Below are 20559 nucleotides of genomic sequence, written 5' to 3'. Positions count from 1 at the left end.
TTTAAGGATGTTGCTTCTAGGTGAAACTAACCAGTTCATGTGTTCAGTGTAGGATGAGCTCCCTCATGTTGAGGTTCCTTTAAGTGCCATGTCTTAGAGGATGAGTGGGTACATACACCATAAGGACTTAAATTCAATTAGCGCCCACCCCCCCTCCCCAAGAAGTGAGTTTCCACAGTCACTGTCCTTGTCTCTTTAAAATGAGATAGATTGCTCCTCAGAAGAAAGCAGAGTTTTGTTTAAACAAGGTAACATTGCGGATACCTGTACTCCCAAGCTTTACATGAGACTTAAAATACCATTTTATTATTTAGTTTGTTTTTTAAGCTAGGGCTTTTTTAAGAGGTGGAATGTCAGGATCAACAAGTTAGATCTTGGTCTCTGAGGATGCTAGTAAATCTCCAGGTTAATTCTCCCCCCTTACCACAATTTCATTCCCTTGATTGACTATAATATATGCTGAAGTAACTTTGTTTTACCTAATAGATTTACATTGTTAGCATGTTTAAAAAAAGCATTAAACACTTATGACTGAAAAGAAAATACATCCTCTCCAGCAGTATCTACTCTTCTCCCTCTCCCAGAATCTGTATTTTTGCTTTTACCATAATTTTTATTTTAAGGGGGGAAATGAGTAGATATGAGTCCAATAAATTCATACTAAAAGTTCATACTGAGCTAAAATATAATTATACCATGACTACAAAATTTTAAGGTTATTTTTATTTACAAGTTTTGAAAAATGTACATTTTTTACATGGGTTACTTGTGCAAAGTTAAATTCAGAAGAGTGATAAATGCACAAAAGGTGACAATGGAACATCAGACAAAACATTTACAAGCTTTGTCCCACACTGCTACTTAAAGGTACTGTCAATCTAAAAGTATAAATATCCAAAGAAAGATTACAAACATTGATTTTAAGGTTCTTGTAATACTGAAAGGGAGGAAGAAACTAAAGCATGCAGCATTAACAGAGGATTTGAGTGGAAAATAGTTTACCACAGACATGTTCCCTTCCTTGGGTTAATTAAAACTCTAAAAAAAACAATGGAGGATTATAAATTTGTTCATCTAGGGTAGCACTGCTCCTTTAAAAGGATTAAAGGATCTCCAACCTTCCCTAGCTTAAAAACATGACTGTTTCCATTCCTCTGTTCCCACACCTCTTTAAAAAGTGAAAATCCAGAAGACTTCAGTATTCTGAATCTTAGCTCGGGTGTGTCCATTGAACACCTTGCAAGGAGAGGAAGTGTCAGTTACTATGCTGCACTCCCTTGGCTGAGCCCTTTAACATTCTCCTTCCTACCAGTTAAAAACATAATTCATGGGGCTTCCCTGGTGGCGCAGTGGTTGAGAGTCCGCCTGCCGATGCAGGGGACACGGGTTCGTGCCCCGGTCCGGGAAGATCCCACATGCCGCGGAGCGGCTGGGCCTGTGAGCCATGGCCGCTGGGCCTGCGTGTCCGGAGCCTGTGCTCCGCAACGGGAGAGGCCACGACAGTGAGAGGCCCACGTAACGCAAAAAAAATAAAAAAACACAATTCATGTTAGTTAGATATTAGTATCAGAGCCTTTTTAGCTTCCATTGCTCTTTCAAAATGGATGTTTATATGGATTTGTTTCCCTGTTTTCTATAGGCCATATTCCAAAAATTCATTTCTAAATCCAACACAAGTGAAGGACCAGCCAGGGTGAAATGCTTCAGTAATCATTCATTCTGTTAAAAATAACATTCTGGTCATCAAGCTATGCATAAGCACCACTTGTAAAACAATTCATTTTAAAAAGCTTAGTGTAAAGTACAGTAACACAATACTGCCATAATTCTGGAAATGAGATACAACAGAAAAGGAATTAATTAAGCATTAGTGACTTTTTGCACGTAACCCAGGTACAGTACATTTGATCTCATAGAGGGTGTTTTCTGATGTTTAAGGAGAGGGTAGAAGGGGTAGGAAAAGCCTGGCAAGGGAAGATGGAAACAGCACAACAGCTATTTTGCTTTTAATAAAGTAAATGTAATGACACTGATGAATAGGAAGGCGACAAACACATCAATATATATTTTTCTTATGACCAGCTGCTTCTTTTCCTGCACCCGGGTCAACAGTCACGCCAGCTCTGTTCTACTATCGCAGAAACACGTTTTTCATACTCCCGCTTGTTCTCCTGGTACAGCTGAGCAGCCTGGCTGTTTGCTGGACTATTGGGATTGGGTTCATCCAAAAGAGACTATAGAGACAATTTGTAAAAAGTCAGTTCCTCAATGCAAATATACATATATATATATATTATATATATATATATATATATATATGGTTGGCCAAAAACTTTGTTCAGGTTTTTCGTACCATCTTATGCAAAACCTGAACGAACTTTCTGGCCAACCCAATATGTATATTCAACACACTCGAATTGTCCCAGGTAGCAGCTAAATTTGCTCTCTTAGCATAATAATCTACAGTTACATTAACCTGCTAGTAGCTAGGCAAACATATGTTTTCTGGTGGGTTAGGTCTTACCTACTTTTTACTTATGACTTTCAAAAACAACTGCTAATATAAACATATCAAAGGCCATAGTCACATTAAGGAAAATTCACCTGTATGGATGTTAAAATGGAAGACACATCATATGTTGGACTCCAACGGTTCTGAAGAATGTCCAGACATATACTACCATCTGCATAGACTAAGAGCATAGAAGTAGGTTATGTTAAACATAACAAAACCATTAAGGTTTAAATATCATAGTCAAGACAAATACAGTCAAGAATACTTTGCTTTTGAGGTTTAAAAAAGATTACTAAGTTGCTTCTTAGTTACCTTCCTAAAAGAAGTGTCATAATCACTACTAGTGAAACAGGATGATCAGAGAATGTCAAACATAATCAGTATAAAACTGGAAGATACTTAATGCTTGTTATTCTGAAAAGACTGCCCTGTTATCCAGGAAACCATGCACTATTTTTAAGAGGGTTCCTCATCATCGATAGACTTATGGGAAATTCACTCCACTAAATTTTTAAACTTTATCTCCTATCTGAAATAACCAAGATAGCTCAGAGTTCACAAGGTTTCATTTTGGTATGAAGATAAAAATATCTGATACCCTGGAAAATACATTATTAACCTGAATAAAAGGCAACTTGTTCTAGGCTTACTACTAGGAAAAAAAATAAAAGAGCAAAATAGTAAGTTAGAATCACCTGTGGCACTTTTCCAATATACCGTATACCTGGACTCAACCACAGAATCTGATATTCAGTAGGTCTGGAGTGGGGCCGGGGCATCCGTGGCTTTTAAATGTCCCACGCTAATTCTGATCTGCATCCAAAGCTGAAAACTATTGCTCTAAATGCTAGTGAAAATAATCACAACACAAAACTACCCCAATCTGGCCTTACATTAAAAGGAAACCTCAAGAACATCCTTATTTTTGTTTAGTAAGTAAATGATAAAATCATCAAAACCAGGAGGCTCTCAGATTCCAAGCAAAGGCAATGTCCCTTCACTGCTTCAGTTCTAGGACCACAGACCAAGACAGCGATAGACCACCATGAAGAAGTTCAGCTTTCAGGAAACAGCAAGATGCCTAGACAAATACTCAGGTGCTACAGACAAATAGGAAATGTGGAATACCTCCCAAATAAACAGTGTAGTAGTTTAAAATACTGTATTAAAAGTGATACTTGCCATTCGGATGAAACATCTTAGAGACAAATCTAACCGTAGGTGGCTTATTCGGATATTCTTCAGTGAATTCTATTGTAAGCTTAAAGGTTCCTGTAATTAGAAAAGAAAGGGTTAAGAAAGCCTACTTATCACCTTGTTTGGTAGTACTTTGTTTTTAATACTACATGACTTCTTTTTTCAAGTATTATATGAAATAACGCAAAGATACAGAGTAGAGAGGAAAGAGACCAGGTAAGAGATACAGCTCCAGGGATTGCCCTAAAAATGGACAGACACTGTAAGAACCGTCACTCAAAGGTGATTTGTTTTTTGTTTTTCCATTATTCTCCCCCAAACTTAAATACAGCCATCTTAAACTCAAAATTGCTGCCTGCAGGATAACTTTAGCCACTGTACATTTTGAAGACATCCTTAAAATGACAAGCAACTAGAGCCAAAACATGGCATTCCTCCTTGAGAAGACTGAAAGACCTTAATAAAGGCCAATTTTAATCAGCTGTCATCTTAAATGGTGATTTTTAAATGCACTAGAAAGAATGAGAGCACAAAGTTCAAAAACCAATGCTAGAAATACAAATCAATAATCAAATTATTTTTAAAATAGCAGGAAATAAGAAAAGTGTTCACTGGCTCCTCTTCATGTAATAGCAACTCTATAATGAAAACATAATTGAATGTAAGCCAGAAAAAACTTCACAGTCCCTCTTTAAAACCCTTAAGTATGACTCACAAGCTACTTCACTATAAAACCAACTCAATTATTCACACTAATGGTAGGAATTAATGGCAGAAATAATTTAAAAATCATATTAGATTGCATTCATGTCTCTAGTAAATTTCTTTCTAATGACGTTTGTTTACGCTACTATTGAAACAAATTACTTTTCTTGAATATGTGTCAACTAAGGTAGCAGGAGGCCCTAAAGAATACTAAGTTACAGATTTATTTGTAAGAAATGGACAAACTGGATCTCATTCAAGAATTGTTGGGGACTTCCCTGGCGGTCCAGTGTTTAGGACTCTGCGCTTCTACTGCAGGGGACACTGGTTCGATCCCTGGCCGGGGAACTAAGATCCCGCATGCCCCACAGTGCGCCCCCGCCCCCCACCAAAAAAGAATTGTTGGATGTTGTGATTTGGGGAGATTATTTTCTTCAAAATGTTATTTTTAATTGGGTTTAATAAATTCAAGAAAACAATTGGGCAATTGTTTTTTCCTGACTGAAATTTCTTCAAGTAATCTTAAGGAATCAGTTATTATCTAAGGTGATGCACGTTCCACTATATTACTCTGGTCCATTTAATGAATTACTTATTCTAATACAATAGACCACACTTCAGATAGAGTATAATTTGTTACTGGTTCCTTCGAGTTAGCAATTTATTTCCTCCTTGCTTCCATTCCTCCTTTCCACTTAAGAAAAAAAGACTATAGGGCTTCCCTGGTGGCACAGTGGTTGAGAGTCCGCCCGCCGATGCAGGGGACACGAGTTCGAGCCCTGGTCTGGGAGGATCCCACATGCCGCGGAGCAACTAAGCCCGTGTGCCACAAACTACTGAGCCTGCGCTCTAGAGCCCGCAAGCCACAACTACTGAAGCCCGCGTGCCACAACTGCTACAGAAGCCTACGCACCTAGAGCCCGTGCTCTGCAACGAGAAGCCACCGCAATGAGAAGCCCGCGCACCACAACGAAGAGTAGCCCCCGCTCACCGCAACTAGAGAAAGCCCGTGTGCAGCAACAAAAACCCAACGCAGCCAAATATAAATAAATAAATAAATATATATACAAATTTAAAAATGCAACATATGGAGACATACTATATTCCCCAACTATTGTTACTTCCTAAACTTGAAAGTCAGACCTGAAGTTACTATGTATTATAACTAAGGACGAAAAGGAAAATATTTTGGAATGGATAAACATGCTATAGTCCATCAGAACGCACTTCACCTTTATCACCACCTGGTCATAACTCTTCCTATTTTTGAGGAAGAAAGCATAGTTCTTTCTTTTCAGTTCTATTGATATTATAATACGCAAGAAAAAGTGGGAATGAGTGTTAGTTCAAAACTCTGAGCTTCCTTATGTGTCTCAAGTATAAACACATTTGGCTCAGTGTTGATACCCGCTTAAATTATAGCTTAGAGATTTATCATCAAGAAATTGCTCTAAAAAACTGCTCTAAAATTGGGCAGATTTAATGGCATGCAGAGCTCCCAGGTACTTTAAATTAAAACCATCATTAAATACGATACCTAAAGGTGGTAAAGTCACACAGAAGGCAGGCGTAAGTGGAAACAGTGGAGTGCAGTGGGGCAGAGCAGAAGCTTTGCAGTCAGACAGATCTGGGTTCAAATCCTTGCTTTGCTACTTTCTAGTTACGAAACCTTTGGGGAAACTGCTCAACTTGACTGAACCTCCAGTTCCTCATCTGTAAAATAGGGTTCATAACAGTACCTGCTACATAACGTTGTTGTGAGGTTTAAATGAGGGAAAGATGCACAGTGACACAAAATAAGTGCTTCATAAATATTTTAGTTACAATAATTCTACAGTTTCATATCTCTAGACCCAGCTGAAGGAGGCAAAAACCAAAAATCCAAACTTCACTATCAGTAAGAAAAATACAATTAATGAATTCAAATATTAAATAGTACTTTCTTTCTGACCTACATCAATCACAGTGAAAGCAAGTTGAGTACATACGCTGGTGGCTCACAAAACCCTTGACTTGAGCTTTCTGCCTAATGCTTGCCTAAAAGTTCAGCAAGGTGGTTACCTAGCTACCAAAGAAGTTAATCAAGTCTTTAAGAACAGCTCATTTAATATCTTGAGAAGTGAAACCAATATGATTTATATTCAATGTGAATATAAATTAGGACGTACCTAAATCTTACTCAAAGCACACATTTAAAGGGATATTTCATACTTTTAGCCACCTTAAACAATGAGAACCTCTTTAGTACAACTCTCAATCCAATTTCTGAGATCCAAAACAAATGTTAAGGAAATTTAAAATCTGAGAATTAATACTATGCAATCGAGACGAGCTTGTCCTCTGAAAATTTAGAAGGCTAGGCTTTAAAATAATTGGAAACTTAAGCCTCACCATTCTTGTATACAATCTGTACTGATTTTTTATCTTCCTGAGAAGGTCACAACATTGTAAGGAAAGGATAAATTAATCCATCTATGTATAGGGACCAGGAAAATTATATAAATGAGTTAAATGGCTGGTGTATGGCAATAGGGAATGATATGGTTAAAGTAGAGAGTGTATGTTCTGCCTGTCACAAATTCAATTGCTTGAAAATATTGTATTGGTCAAAGAAAGCACCTCTGTAGGTGTTTTCTGCCATTTAGCCACCAGTTTGTGACCCCTGAGGAGAAAGCAAAGTACACGTACTTAAAAAAATTTTTTTTGATGACTGAAAAGAGTCTGATTTTTAAGATAATACCCAAATACTCTTCATCATAGGATTTATTTACCTTAAGAACACCCCTAGTGGACTTTGATTCATTTTTTTAAAAAAAGACACCAAATTCTTAAGAATACATCTATTATGAAAATCAAGTACTAGTATCTTACTGTGTCTATTAACAATTTTCAGATGATGTGATGGAGAATACATTGTTCCTTAACCTTCGTATTCAGCATGCATACCAAGATATTTTATGAGGAAGTATTTCCCCCTAATGTTTTGTTTGGTAGTGTAAGCTCTTGGGAACATAGTCCTCTTACCTTCAAGTGTGTAAAGTTAAATCAAAATACCTTTAAGAGTTCCTTTTCTTAAAATTTCATCTCTTTAACTAGGGTCTGGCTGTTCCAGAAACCTCCACTACAAATGGTTTACAAGGAAGCAGCGAAAGTAGTTTTGGAGCTGTTGATTTATATAATACATTGGCAACAGCAAAATCAACTATGCCACTTGTCCCTAATTGGGCCTTTCCCTAGCTGTAAATAACAGGTATTTTTAAATGGTCAAAAAATTTCTTGTAAACTTGGTCAGTGTTCTAGACACCTGAGAAAGCATCCATGGATAGCAGACTGCTCAAAAGAATGAATTAGAAAAGGGTACTGTGATTTAGCCTGAGTAATTCCTTTCAGCAATGTCAGGGTGGAGATACACATCATCAAAAAAAGAGCCAGTAATGTCAAGGGGGAAGGTCCAGGTAGATAATGGATTCCACAAGTACCTTTTCAACTCATACCACTTAAAACGAGAGAAGCACCCTTGAAATATTTAAGTTGCCAACCCCAGCAAAGTGGTGTACTATTAATAAAGCTGTGCCCAGCGTAAAGCAGTCTGAGTAAAATCAGGAGGAAAAAAGAAGCCAATGAAAACAAAGCCTGCTGGAGCTAAAGCAAATACACAGCTAATCTGCAAAACTTAAGTATGAAGAACTAGCACCAATCTAGTAGAGGAAAATTAAGCTTAGCTAGCTCTTGCTACAGATCAGGATCAGTTCAAATGATTTACTGCACCCAAGTATCAACAGTATGGCTTGAGGATCACACTCCCCTGCTGTCATTTCTTTTTATTGCAGTGCTGAAGAGCAGTGATATCTACCCAGTGAGTGAAGGTAGAGAGGAAACTACAAGTATTTAGGCTACTGTCTACAGTCTTCTAGGGAAATGTTGAGTGTTTGAGACAAATCATAGAATTGGTTACTATTGACCTACCTCACAACATCTTGTGGTTGGTAGCATCAAAAAGCAAACTGACTTGGCAACATAAGTTTGTACTTAGTAGTTTGCAGAAACGTTTTTGTTCACACCTTCAAACTGAGTTACGTGCATATGTGTGTGCATATGTGTACAATGTCTCTCAAATGCTGTGACCAAAGGAAGGTAAGTCATTGAGAAAAAAATAACAGAAAGATCTTTTTCTTTTTAAAAATACCTCAAAATATTAAAGATGTCGATTAGTAGTTCAAATACTTTTTTTTTTTTTTTCAGTATGCGGGCCTCTCACTGTCGTGGCCTCTCCCATTGCGGAGCACAGGCTCCGGACGCGCAGGCTCAGCGGCCATGGCTCACGGGTCCAGCTGCTCCGCGGCATGTGGGATCTTCCCGGACCGGGGCACGAACCCGTGTCCCCTGCATCGGCAGGCGGACTCTCAACCACTGCGCCACCAGGGAAGCCCTCAAATACTTTTAATCATCTTTTTAAATGTATTAAGCTTTCAAAAACAATTAACTACACACACACGTACACACACACGTACACACACACACAATTGAGTGCACTAAAACTATATCAATGTTAATTTCCTGGTTGTGCACAGTCATTCAAGATGACTTGTAACCAAAGGGGCGGGGGAGCAGGTGAAGGGTATACAAAGTCTCTCTGTAATATTATTTCTTACAACTGCACATGAACCTGTAATTATCTCAAAATAGGAAGCTTTAAAAAAATCCTTAAAAAGCAACTAACATGTGTTTTTAAAGGTCAAACCTAAACCCATTAAAAATCATGTACCTATAAGTACAGGTAGTACCTTGTAGTAGGTTGGACACTGGTCAAGACAGTACATTAAGGCTCCCCTCAACTGTGAAACTGCGTTGAGATTACTGACCATCAAGTCTTGATAAAAGCACATACTGAAAACTCATTTAAAAATCAGAAACATTATGCTCAAACTGGCTATTAAAGGTGCATTAAAGACCATCTTAAAGCAGTGAGGCTGACAGGCACTCAATGCCAGACTGTAGAAACCAGACAATCGTGTGCAAGGGATTCTTGCATCCATTCAACATCCAACAAACACACACTAAGCACCTGCTGAACACAGTTCCCGCCCTTGTGAAGAATTCTGAATCAAATGGTCCCTGGGGTCTCTGAGCCTATCAGCAAGTGGTTGGGTTGACACTTAGTATCTTGATGGGGGGCTGAATTTAGCAGGATCACAGCCCAAACCTCACAGACCCTTAACATCAATGGTATGATGCTCCTTTTACTGCCTTACCCAGATTTTTTTTTTTAAGAAGCAATAAAAAAGGTGCAGTTCTAGGCAAGCGGACAATAGCCAGAACAACCTGCCACAGATTGGATTCCACTCAAGCCTTTAGTAGGCAGAGGCTAGGGAGAAGCGGGTTCCTAAGTAGGAGGCTACTTAGGATGACTGGGAACCCTTTCCCCAGATGACCAGGCTCCTGAAAGGTGGGTAAAGAAACTCTCTTACCATCCTCAAACGGGGTCCCTTCAGGCCTGCAACACAGAGAAAAACCAATCAGTTCCCGCTTCGGGGCTCCCCTCTCCCCGATTCATCTGAGGAGATGGCTATTACGAGCCCTGCTCGCTCCACCGCTGGTAAACCACCGCTTCCCGGGTCGCAAAACCACTACCAACAGAGGTCTGGTTCTCAGAAACCCCGGGCAGGCCGCCGCGCCAAAGCGCCACCACTCCCCGCCCCGCCCCCCTGAGAACCCCAAATGGCTCCCCTGGCAACGGGAACCGAGCTAATCGAGGCACAGGCTCCGGGGAGGCGCCTAGGCCCAGCCAGCCCCAAACACTCTCCCTCTGCCCCCGCCTCCGCACCGGGCCGGTCCTGGAGGGCACATGCGTCCCTGGCCCTCGCCACCACCCGGAACGCAGACTCACCCAAAAATGACCGCGTTCCAAACCATGATGTTGTTCTCAGATGGAGCCCCGCTGACTCCGGCTGGAGGATCCTCCTGCAACCTTCAAGGAAACAGACAGGGGGCCCGCGATCCAGCACCCGCTCGCGCCGCCGGCCGCCCCGCCGCCCGCCCGGCCCTCCGCCGGCCCCGCCCTGCGCCCCGGCCGCAGCCCCCGGACCCCGGCGTCCCGGGCTGGTTACCTCTTGAAGTCCCTCATGAGGCGCCGCCGAGCCGGGGTGGACATGTCTCTAGCGGGGTCAGGGGTGGGGCATACACCGAGCTCTCGCGTCCCCGCGGGCGGTAAGGCGGCCGAGGAGGTAGTGGAAGCCGAAGGAACCGAGGGGGATGCTCCCAAAGGAACTGCACTGCCTCTCCGAAGTCGAGGGTCTGTCTGGCGCCGGCTGAGCACCACCCCTGAGTAGACGGGGGCTGAACCAACCTAGAAGGAAAGGGCGGGGGTGGAACGCCGATCGCCGGACAGGCCGTACCAAGACGGGGCGGGGGGGGGACGGAAAGTTGCTTAGGTCATTAAACCCGGGCGGGAGGCGGTGGCGGGGGGTGTGGTGAGAGGCGAGCTGCGGGCCGCACTTAATTGCCTGGAAATCACTAGGATCCGGTGGTGGAAGGGGGTGCACCTCTATTTGCCAATTCTAAGACGAACCCTGGGAAGCTTTTTTCTGTTTTCCTTTTTCTTTTCCCTTTCTTTCTTTCTTTTTTTTTTTTTTTGAGATCAGATCACTTATTAAAGTGCGCACAGTGGCTGAAGGAGGAGAAGAACGATGGAAGTCCCAATCTCGAGATCTCGAGGTGGGAGTGGGCGGAGCAAAACCGGTTGTCCGAAAGCCGGAAGTCTAGGGGACACACCCCCTGCGGACACGGGAGACTGGGGAGGAGGGTGTGTGACTGCTTAAAATCACTGAAAATTCAAAGAATAAATCGACCTCGACTATGAGGTCGAGGGTCCCTTCTCTATGGAATGTGAGTCCCTTCTCTATGGGATGAATGTGCGGGATTTGCGTCCCAACATTTAGGCCAATGATCACCCCCAAAACAGAATGAAATGGTGTTGTGTGTCCTGGGGGAGGGAATGAGAGCTGGAGGCAAGCAGAATGAGGCTTTAGCTTTGGGCACTCACAATTTGGCTCTGGAACCACATTTCCCCTTGGCAGTTCAACAAGCCAAGCAGCTAATATATGTTCAGAAGAGTCCAAGGTATGAGAATATCCGACTGCAGAGAATTGGAAGAGCAGTGAGTCTGAAGTAAAGTAACGGTAAGATGCACGTGAAAAAGCTGCAGGTTGCAGGGAAGAGTCACAGTTAGTATGTGGACCTGCAAAAGCAATAACAGTTTTAAAGAATATTTTTTAAAAGGTCAACCCAAGGGCTTCCCTGGTGGTGCAGTGGTTGAGAGTCCGCCTGCCGATGCAGGGGACACGGGTTCGTGCCCCGGTTTGGGAAGATCCCACATGCCGCGGAGCGGCTGGGCCCCTGAGCCATGGCCGCTGAGCCTGCGCGTCCGGAGCCTGTGCTCCGCAGCGGGAGAGGCCACAACAGTGAGAGGCCCGCGTACCACAAAAAAAAGAAAAAGAAAAAGTCAACCCCAAATAACATAGAAGGTAGGCAAAATACTCATTTAAGGATTTTTGAAAATATGAGAAAGGTAGGTTTGGGTTAAGTCATGGAGAGTTTTGAATGCCAAGCTAATGGCTTCCTTGGAAGGTGGTTGAGCAGAAAAGCGACATGATCAGAGCTGTGCTCATCAGAGATGGGTCCCAGGACAGCAACTAGGAGACTCTTGAAGTATTCCAGGTGAGAGATATTGAACCAGGCAAAGACAATAAACATGGAGAGGAGGGGATAAATGGAGAGGACCTGCCAACAGATAGAATGTGGGGGCAAGAGAGAGGAAGGAGCCAACTATGGCTCAAGTTCTGGGGACTTCCCTGGCTGTCCAGTGGTTAGGGCTCCGCGCTTCCACTGCGGGGGCACAGTTTCGACCCCTGGTCCGAGAACTAAGATCCCACAAGCCCCGCGGCGCAGTGCGGTGTGGCACGGCCAAACAAACAAACAATGGCTCAAGTTCTAACCTCCAAGATAATTGGGGGTTTGAAGGTGCCATTACCAGAATTACAGAATAGAGAGGGAGGGGCAGTTTTGGGAGAGGAAATTTGGGGACTTACTGAGTTCATGGGACTAGTGAGACATTCGCGTGAAGATGTCCAGAAGATATCAGATGTGCAGGAAATTGTTTTTAACATGGGAGGCAGGAGGCACTTGACAGTGGTAGTGATTCTAGCTGCTGCTTTACAACAAGTACTCTCATGGCCAAGGATTTATATCTCCCATTAACTCCAACGTATCAGTTAAGGCAAATCTCCCTAATAGCATCACATTATGGCTGTGGTGGGAAGGGGTTACAAAAATAAATTTAAAACCTCCTTTTCCTCTAATCTAGGAGCTTGCAGTCTACTAATACGCACATATGAAATCAACAAAAGCAAGGTCTACGAAAGCAAGTGCGTTAGTTTTCTATTGATGTTTAACAAATTACCACAAGCTGTTAGCCAACTTCAGTTCCTTGTGGCTGTAAGACTGAAGGCCCCATTTCCTCAGTGGCTGCCAGCTGGGGACCAGTCTCAGCTCCTAGAGGTTACCTGCATACCTTGCCACGTGGCCTACTCCATCTTCAAAGCCAGCAATAGAGAATTTCTCTCTCATCAAATCCCTCTCACACTTTTTTTTTTAAAACGTATATATATTTTTTCATCTCACAGTTTGAATCTCTTTCTTCAGGAAGAGCCCAGTTCACTATAAGGCCTTATCTGATTAGGTCAGGCCCACCCCAGATAATCTCCTGATCTTAAAATCATCTGATTTGGGACCTTAATTACATCTACAAAATTGCCTCATAGCAGAACCTAGATTAGTGTTTGACTGAATAGCTGAAAGAAGTGACCAGAAATCTTGAGGAAGGGGGTGGCATCTTAGAATTCTCCCTCCAGAGCAGCAGCAAGATACATAGCAGAAACATGTGAATCCACAGATGCTGAGGGGCTGTACAGCAAGGGAATCATCAGTCTGGTGGGGTTCGAAGAAGCTTCCTGGAATGGGTCTATTTCAAAGTTGTTTCAGAAGAGATGAAAGCAGGGCTTAGGAGGGAGAAACTCAAGCAGTTTCTATGAGGGCAACAGCACGAGCATGGACATGGAGCTTAACCAGGATCTGGGGATAGTGGGCAGATTAGAGTGGCTAATGCAGACTGATGAGACCTTGGCTTGGAAAAGTGAGGATGACAGAAGTTAATTAAATGCCCTCAAATGCGAGGATGAGGAATTTAGGCTTGATAGGCAGCTTTTGTAGGCGTTTGAGCCCAAGAGAGATGTACTGAAAACATCCTACTGAGAAGCGGCATATAATGTACTGGAGAGGAGGAGAGGGTCTGGGAGGCTCCTGGATATAAGGGACTGGGTATAAATGTCTAAAACTCATTGAAGGCTAGAGATGTGTTTGAGTTTGTTGCAGGCCTGTTTTCTGCAACTCCTTTGCTGTATAGCTAAGGAGTAGCTCTTTGACTACCTAATGAGGAAAAATCAAGAGCGTGAACCAAAGCAGTTTGGAAGCCCTGGGGCACTGGGATGTGGGGAGAGTGTTCCCTGACTGCACAATGGGATTGCTTTGCAGGAACGCTGTGCCCTCACATTCCCCATCAGAAGCAGGGTTGTCATAGCAAGCAGCACACAGAAGATTGTTCTCCAGCACAGGCGATTATAGGGCTGGAATATACTGACTATAGCAGAGCTGGCCGAGCATTCCTTCCACCCCATTCTCACCTTGACATCTTGAAGAAATACCCTCTTCACAGGCAAGCATCCCCCCTTCCCCCCAAGAACAGGGGTCAAGAAACTAGAGGTCCTTTTCAATTTAAAGAAAAGTGTGTTAGCAATGCAGCTGCAGAGAAGATTAAAAATTCCAAATTGTTCAGAGGCAAGGATCTGAGCATTTTCCTAAAAGGGAGGAAAAATATGGGACTATATGACTAGGGAAATTGTGGAATTTTATTCTTGTTTTCAAAATGCAGAATAGATTGTGATTTTCCTCGACTATTTGGGGTTGGAGAGAGAAACCAAATAAAATATCATTTCCTGCCTTATGAGGCTGGGAGTTTGTATTTCTGTTAGCCAGTGAAGGCAAGGAATTTTATTTTTCTACAGTTCTCACTCCTGTCAATAAAATTCAGTACAAATGACAACCAAGGAACAACAGAAAATAAAATCAAAAGATTTTTCTTGACTCCAATAATCTTGGAAGACAAGTCAAGAGGATCACTTACAGGAGACAACAGTTGTCACAGTGTGTGTTCTTGGCAGTAAAGGTAGTAGTATGCTGTCCATTTATAGCCCCTAGAACACAAGGAGAGAAAGAGATGGAGGGGGAGAGGAGAGAGAAATGGTGAAGCTTAGAGAAATGGGGAAATTAGGGCCATGAACATAGGCTTTCACTACCTGCTGAGCTGCTGAATAGAGGAAAACAAAGGCATGGCTGAATAATGCACCCCTCCTCAAGATCTCCATGTGCTAATCTACATGTCCTAAACCCGTGAACATGTTACCTTACATGGCAAAAGAGACTTTGCAGATGTGATTAAATTTAGAATCTTGAGATACGGAGATTATCCAGGATTAAACAGGTGGCCCTGATAATAATCACACGGGTCCTTATAAAAGGAAAGGAGGAGTCTGAATTCAGAGAGAAGGCCCTGTGATGATGCGTTCTAGAGCAGTAGAGATTGGAGTGATGCAGCTACCAGCCAAGGAGCCAAGGGTTGCTGGCAGCCTCTAGAAGCTGGAAGAGGCAGAGAATGACTTTTCCACTGGAGCCTCTAGGAGCAATCAGCCTGGCTGACACCTTGACTTTAGACCAGTGAGATTGATTTTGGACTTCTGATCTCCAGAACCCTAAGATAACAAATTTGAATTTTCTTAAGCCACTGAGTTTGTGGTAGTTTGTTACAGCAGCAAAAGGAAACTAATACAAATGGCTACAGTGTTGCACATGAGAATTCAAACAAACCAGCCACATCCACCAGCAAGCTACAACCGAATCCAGCCTGCCAGCATTCTTCCTATGGCCTGCAAGCTAAGCATGTTTTTCTGTATTTTTAAACAGTTGAAAAATAATCAAAAGAAGAATAGTATTTAATCATATTTCATGACACATGAAGATGATATGAAATTCAAATTTCAATGTCCATAAATAAAGTTTCACTATGGCTGCTTTTGTGCTGCAATAGCAGAGTGGAGTAGCTGTGACAGGAACTGTATGTGGTGCCCTCATCACTTCCCACTGTTGGTCGGTATACTATGAACCACGGTGACACAGTTATATCTCAATAGCATTTTGGGTACCACTTGTATCACTTGTGTTTTGGCATTATTGTTATTTTTTTATTACAAGTGCATACCTAGCATGTCAAAACAAGAAAATAAAAGTGGATTTTGAATGTTGTGCTTTTAAGGCACAGTGGAGTGTAGATTACTTGGTCATCAATTTAGATGTCAAAACACTGTGTTTATTACACAATGACGCTGTAGCATGGCTAAAAGAATATGATATACATCGACATTACCAAACTAAGTGCTCATTACAATGTTCCCAGTTCACAGGAAAGCAATGGTTAGAAAAATTAGAAAGTTTAAAATAGAATATCTTACCATAGCAAAATGCTTCACAAAAATTAAAAATGAAAATGAGGTTGCTGCCAAAGTAAGTTTCTGAGTGGCTCATTTGTTAGCCAAGCAAGGAAAGCCATCTACTGATGGTGAGTTAATTAAATCGTGTTTGATTGCAGAAGCCAAAGAAATGTGTCCAGGAAAAATAAACTTTTTAAAGACTATTAGGCTTTCACCAAGAACAGCAGCTCAAAAAGTTGAGGACATTGGAAGCAACATCAATAGTCATTTAAAAAACAGGGCAAATTATTTCAAGTGGTTTTCCTTGTCTCTTTATAAGTTGACAAATCTTAATAATACTCCTCAGTTGTTGTTGTTTATTTGAAGAGTCAATGCTGAGTTTAAAGAGATGGAAGAATTGGCCTGTATGGATAATCTGTAGATGACGGCAAATGAGAATATTTTCAAAAAAGTCAAGAAACCACTAATTCAATAAAACCTGAAGTAGAATCTGCTAAGATGCATTTCAAACATGTATGAAGGAGAAAAAGGCTTAGCTGGACAAGTGTACAAAGCTTGCGAAAATGTAAGTTGTTTAAATCCTATAGTTATTTGTTACATATTATTGAACAGCAGGTACTTCCCAGGAAAATATTTTAATCTATCTTGTGTTATTCAACCATTCGTGTCAACAGTGAACTTCATTCACTCTCATGGACTAAACCATTGTCAGTTTCATGAATTTTTGTCAGAAAAAGAGGCTGAATATTCTGACTTGCCCTACCAACAGCAGTTCAACAACTTAGCAGTTATAAGGTTTTTTGTTGTTGTTTTGTTTGTTTTTGTATTTTTTTGTTTTGTTTTTGTATTTTTATAGCTCGTGGCTGGGATTGAAAATTTTCTGAGCGGGAAGAATCACCCTCAACCACTATTATTGAACACTGAATGGAATTAGCTTTTGCTGTAGAGGTAATAATGTTACTTAATAAATTTAACCTAAAATTACAAGGCAAAATGCTGCTTACATGTGAAATTTATACTGCAGTGAAGTCACTCCGATGAAAACTGACACTTTCTGAACCACAAGTAATGTCTAGTTACTTAATTGCTTCCTGTGCTGTCAAATGTTAAAACAAAAAATCAGGATTTGCAGTCCCACACAAATTTGCAGTGGATATCTTTTCTGAGCTCAGATTACAGTTCCAGTGGTGTTTTTTGGACCCTGATGCAAGTGCAAAGGAAATTTCTGAATTTCAAAAGCAATTTAACTGTGCAGTTGAGGAGTTTCCACCTAAACTTCAATTGGAAGTGATTATTCTGCAATGTAACAACATACTGAAAGGCAAATGTCAAGAGAAGAATCTGATAGAATTCTATAAGTGCCATCTAAGAGATGAATATGCTCAATTAAAACTCAGATGCCTGTGGATTTTTTTTTACATGCCTATGAAGCCAGTTCTCTTAAACTAGAATTGGGTTCATAAGCATGTAATCTGTACAATTGCATAGGGCCCTGCTTTCAGAAGGACCTTGCATTTGACTTAATGCTCAATTGTCACCATTTTGCAATTCTTTTTTAAAAAATTTATTTATTTATCTGTCTATTTATTTTTGGCTGCACCGGGTCTTAGTTGCGGCACGTGGGATCTTCGCTGCAGCATGTGGTATCTTTTAGTTTTGGCATGTGGGCTCTTAGTTGCAGCATGCATGCGAGATCTAGTTCCCCGACCAGGGATTGAACCCAGGCCCTCTGCATTGGGAGCATGCAGTCTTACCCACTGGGCCACCAGGGAAGTCCAGAGGTGCCTGTGGATTGATATCAGTATATGGCAGTACTTATCTGTGTTAAGATTTTTCTCAAAGATGAAATACATAAAATCTCATTACAGATAAGCATTAATGGATAAATATTTGTAACAGATTTTTTATTAAGACCTTTATTAACAGGTGCTTGCAGTTTGTTAACTCTTGAAAAAATCAAGTTGTAAACTGTTATTGCAGATTAAAAGTGAGGTTCCTAAAAATCTTGACCAATTGAAACAAGGTAAAAACCTTTAAAAATATATTGAAAAAAAAAACAAAAACAGGAGAATTCCCTGGCGGTCCTGTGGTTAGGACTCTGCGCTTTCACTGCGCTTCCAGGGCACGGGTTCCATCCCTGGTCGGGGAACTAAGATCCCACATGCTGTGTGGCGCGGCCCAAAAAAAATAATAATAAGTGTATTGAGATTGTAACTGATTTGATGATAGGAAACACTCACTTTGAACCCTAATTAAGTGAAATATTATCATCTCCATAAAAGAATGCCATTCTTATTAGAAGATCTGTATTATGAAAAAAATTATACTCAATTATTATTATATTTTGAATTTCATTGATAAAACATTTGTGAAAATTTGTTTTCTCTCGTTATATAAGTACCTACATAATGTTCTTGATTTTTCCTCTTGGCTCTCAAAGCCTAAAATATTTACTCTCTAGCCCTTTACCCACCCCTGCGCTTGACTAAGCCACTTCAGGGAGGGAGACTATTTATAATTGATCACTATGCAACCAGTATGTAGCACAGTGCCTAACACACAGTAGAAGATCAATAAATACTATTATAAAGAACATAGAATCATAGGGATGACACTGGACTAAGATCTAAGGAGCAAACGCTATGATTCTTTAAGACTTGACATTTCTTTTCTACTGTATTAACTCATGTTCATTTGACGGCTAGCAGATTCCTTTAAATTCTCATTGGTTTGCATCTTGTGTATCTTGAACACTACACTTCTTCCAGCTAAACTGTCAGTTTTCTGGTCACCAGCTCCTGCTTCCTTCAGTAAGTTCTCTGTTAAAAATCCACTATTTTGGTGTCATCACTTGAAGCTATCCAATTTAAACTGTCTCAATGTCCTTATTCTGGATTGCCCCAGGCTCTGGTCCTCCACAGAGAGCGTTCTGGGAGAGTTTCTGGGTTGAGGAAGGAAGGGTGGAAGATGTTCCCTAAACCTGTGGCAAACGGGATCATTAAGATGCCTCTATTTGCAAATCACTTACATGATTAGGGTCTAGTATCCAAAAATATATAATGAACTCTCACAATTGAACAATATAATAATAACCCAATTAAAAATGGGCAAAGGATTGGAATAGACATTTCTCCAAAGAAGATAAGCATGTGAAAAGGTGCTCAGTATCATTAGCCATCAGAGAAAGGCAAATCAAACTCACAGTGAGATACCACTTCACACTCACCAGGATGGCTATAATAAAAAAGACAAAGATAATTATTGGTGAGGACGTGAAGAAATCAGAACCCCACATACATTGCTTGTGGTAAATGTAAAATGTAAAATAATAAACTTGCTTTGGAAAACACTCTTAGCAGTTCCTCAAAAAGTTAAACATAAGGTAATCATATGACCCAGCAATTCCACTCTTAAGTAAACACCCAAGAGAACATACGTCCTCACAAAACATAAAAGCATAGACACACATGTTCTCACAAAAACCTGGACACCAATGTCCATAGTAGCACTACTCTTTATATCACAAAAATGGAAACAACCCAATTGTCCACCAACTGATGAATGAATAAACACAATATGGTATATCCATACAACAGAATATTATTCAGTCATAAAAGGAATGAAGTTCCTTTTTACCAATTCATTACTACTTTTTTACTGATTCATGGTACAACATGGTTGAACCTTGAAAACATAAGTGAAAGAAGCCAGATACCAACAGCCATATATTGTATGATTTCATTCATATGAAATGTCCAGAAGAGGCAAATCCAGAGAGAGAAAGTTAGATTAATAGTCGCCAGTGGCTGGGAAAGAGGTGGGGAGAGTGACTGCTAAGGGATATGGGATTTCTTTGGGGGATGATGAAAATATTAGGTAGTGGTGATAGTTGCAAAACTCTGTGAATGTACTAAAACCCACTGAATTATACACTTTAAAAGGGTGAATTATGGGACTTCCTTGGTAGCTCAGTTGTTAAGGATCCACCTGCCAATGCAACGGACACGAGTTCGAGCCCTGGCCTGGGAAGATCCCACATGTCACGGAGCAACTAAGCCCATGTGCCACAACTACCGAGCCTGCGTTCTCGAGCCCGTGAGCTACAACTACTGAGCTCGCGTGCCACGACTACTGAAGCCCTCGTGCCTAGAGCCCATGTTCTGCAACAAAGAGAAGCCACTGCAGTGAGAAGCCCACGCACCACAACAGAGTAGCCCCTCTAGCTGCTAAAGAAAGCCTGTGTGTAGCAACGAAAACCCAACACAGCCAAAAAATAAATTAATTTTTTAAAAAGGGTGAATTATGTTATGTGAATTAGATCTCTTTTTTTTTTTTTTTTTTTGCGGTACGCGGGCCTCTCACTGTTGTGGCCTCTCCCGTTGCGGAGCGCAGGCTCCGGACGCGCAGGCTCCGGGGCCATGGCTCACGGGCCCAGCCGCTCCGCGGCATGTGGGATCTTCGCGGACCGGGGCACGAACCCGTGTCCCCTGCATCGGCAGGCGGACTCTCAACCACTGCGCCACTAGGGAAGCCCTAGATCTCAAT

At 41.4% G+C, this 20559-nt stretch overlaps 1 protein-coding gene across 2 annotated transcripts; it reads right to left on the bottom strand.

The window, feature by feature from the left end:
• Nucleotides 1-1913: 1913 nt before the first annotated feature.
• On the bottom strand, nucleotides 1914-10568 carry UBE2A (ubiquitin conjugating enzyme E2 A; the record flags this gene model as incomplete). Of its 2 annotated transcripts, none has more annotated exons than XM_079727953.1 (5): nucleotides 1914-2234; nucleotides 2605-2693; nucleotides 9886-9911; nucleotides 10305-10385; nucleotides 10525-10568. In XM_079727953.1, the coding sequence occupies 5 exons, from the start codon at nucleotides 10566-10568 to the stop codon at nucleotides 2106-2108; spliced, it is 369 nt and encodes a 122-aa protein (XP_079584079.1). In that variant the 3' UTR covers nucleotides 1914-2105. The 2 variants fall into 2 exon arrangements, with proteins under 2 accessions (XP_079584079.1, XP_079584080.1); XM_079727954.1 differs by lacking the exon at nucleotides 10525-10568 and adding an exon at nucleotides 3698-3787 and having other exon boundaries at nucleotides 10305-10365.
• Nucleotides 10569-20559: the final 9991 nt, after the last annotated feature.

The sequence above is a fragment of the Hyperoodon ampullatus genome, assembly GCF_949752795.1.
Source record: "Hyperoodon ampullatus genome assembly, chromosome: X".
NCBI lineage: Eukaryota > Metazoa > Chordata > Mammalia > Artiodactyla > Ziphiidae > Hyperoodon > Hyperoodon ampullatus.
The sequence above is the reverse complement of the archived record's forward strand: the minus strand, read 5'-3'. Positions and strand labels throughout refer to the sequence as shown.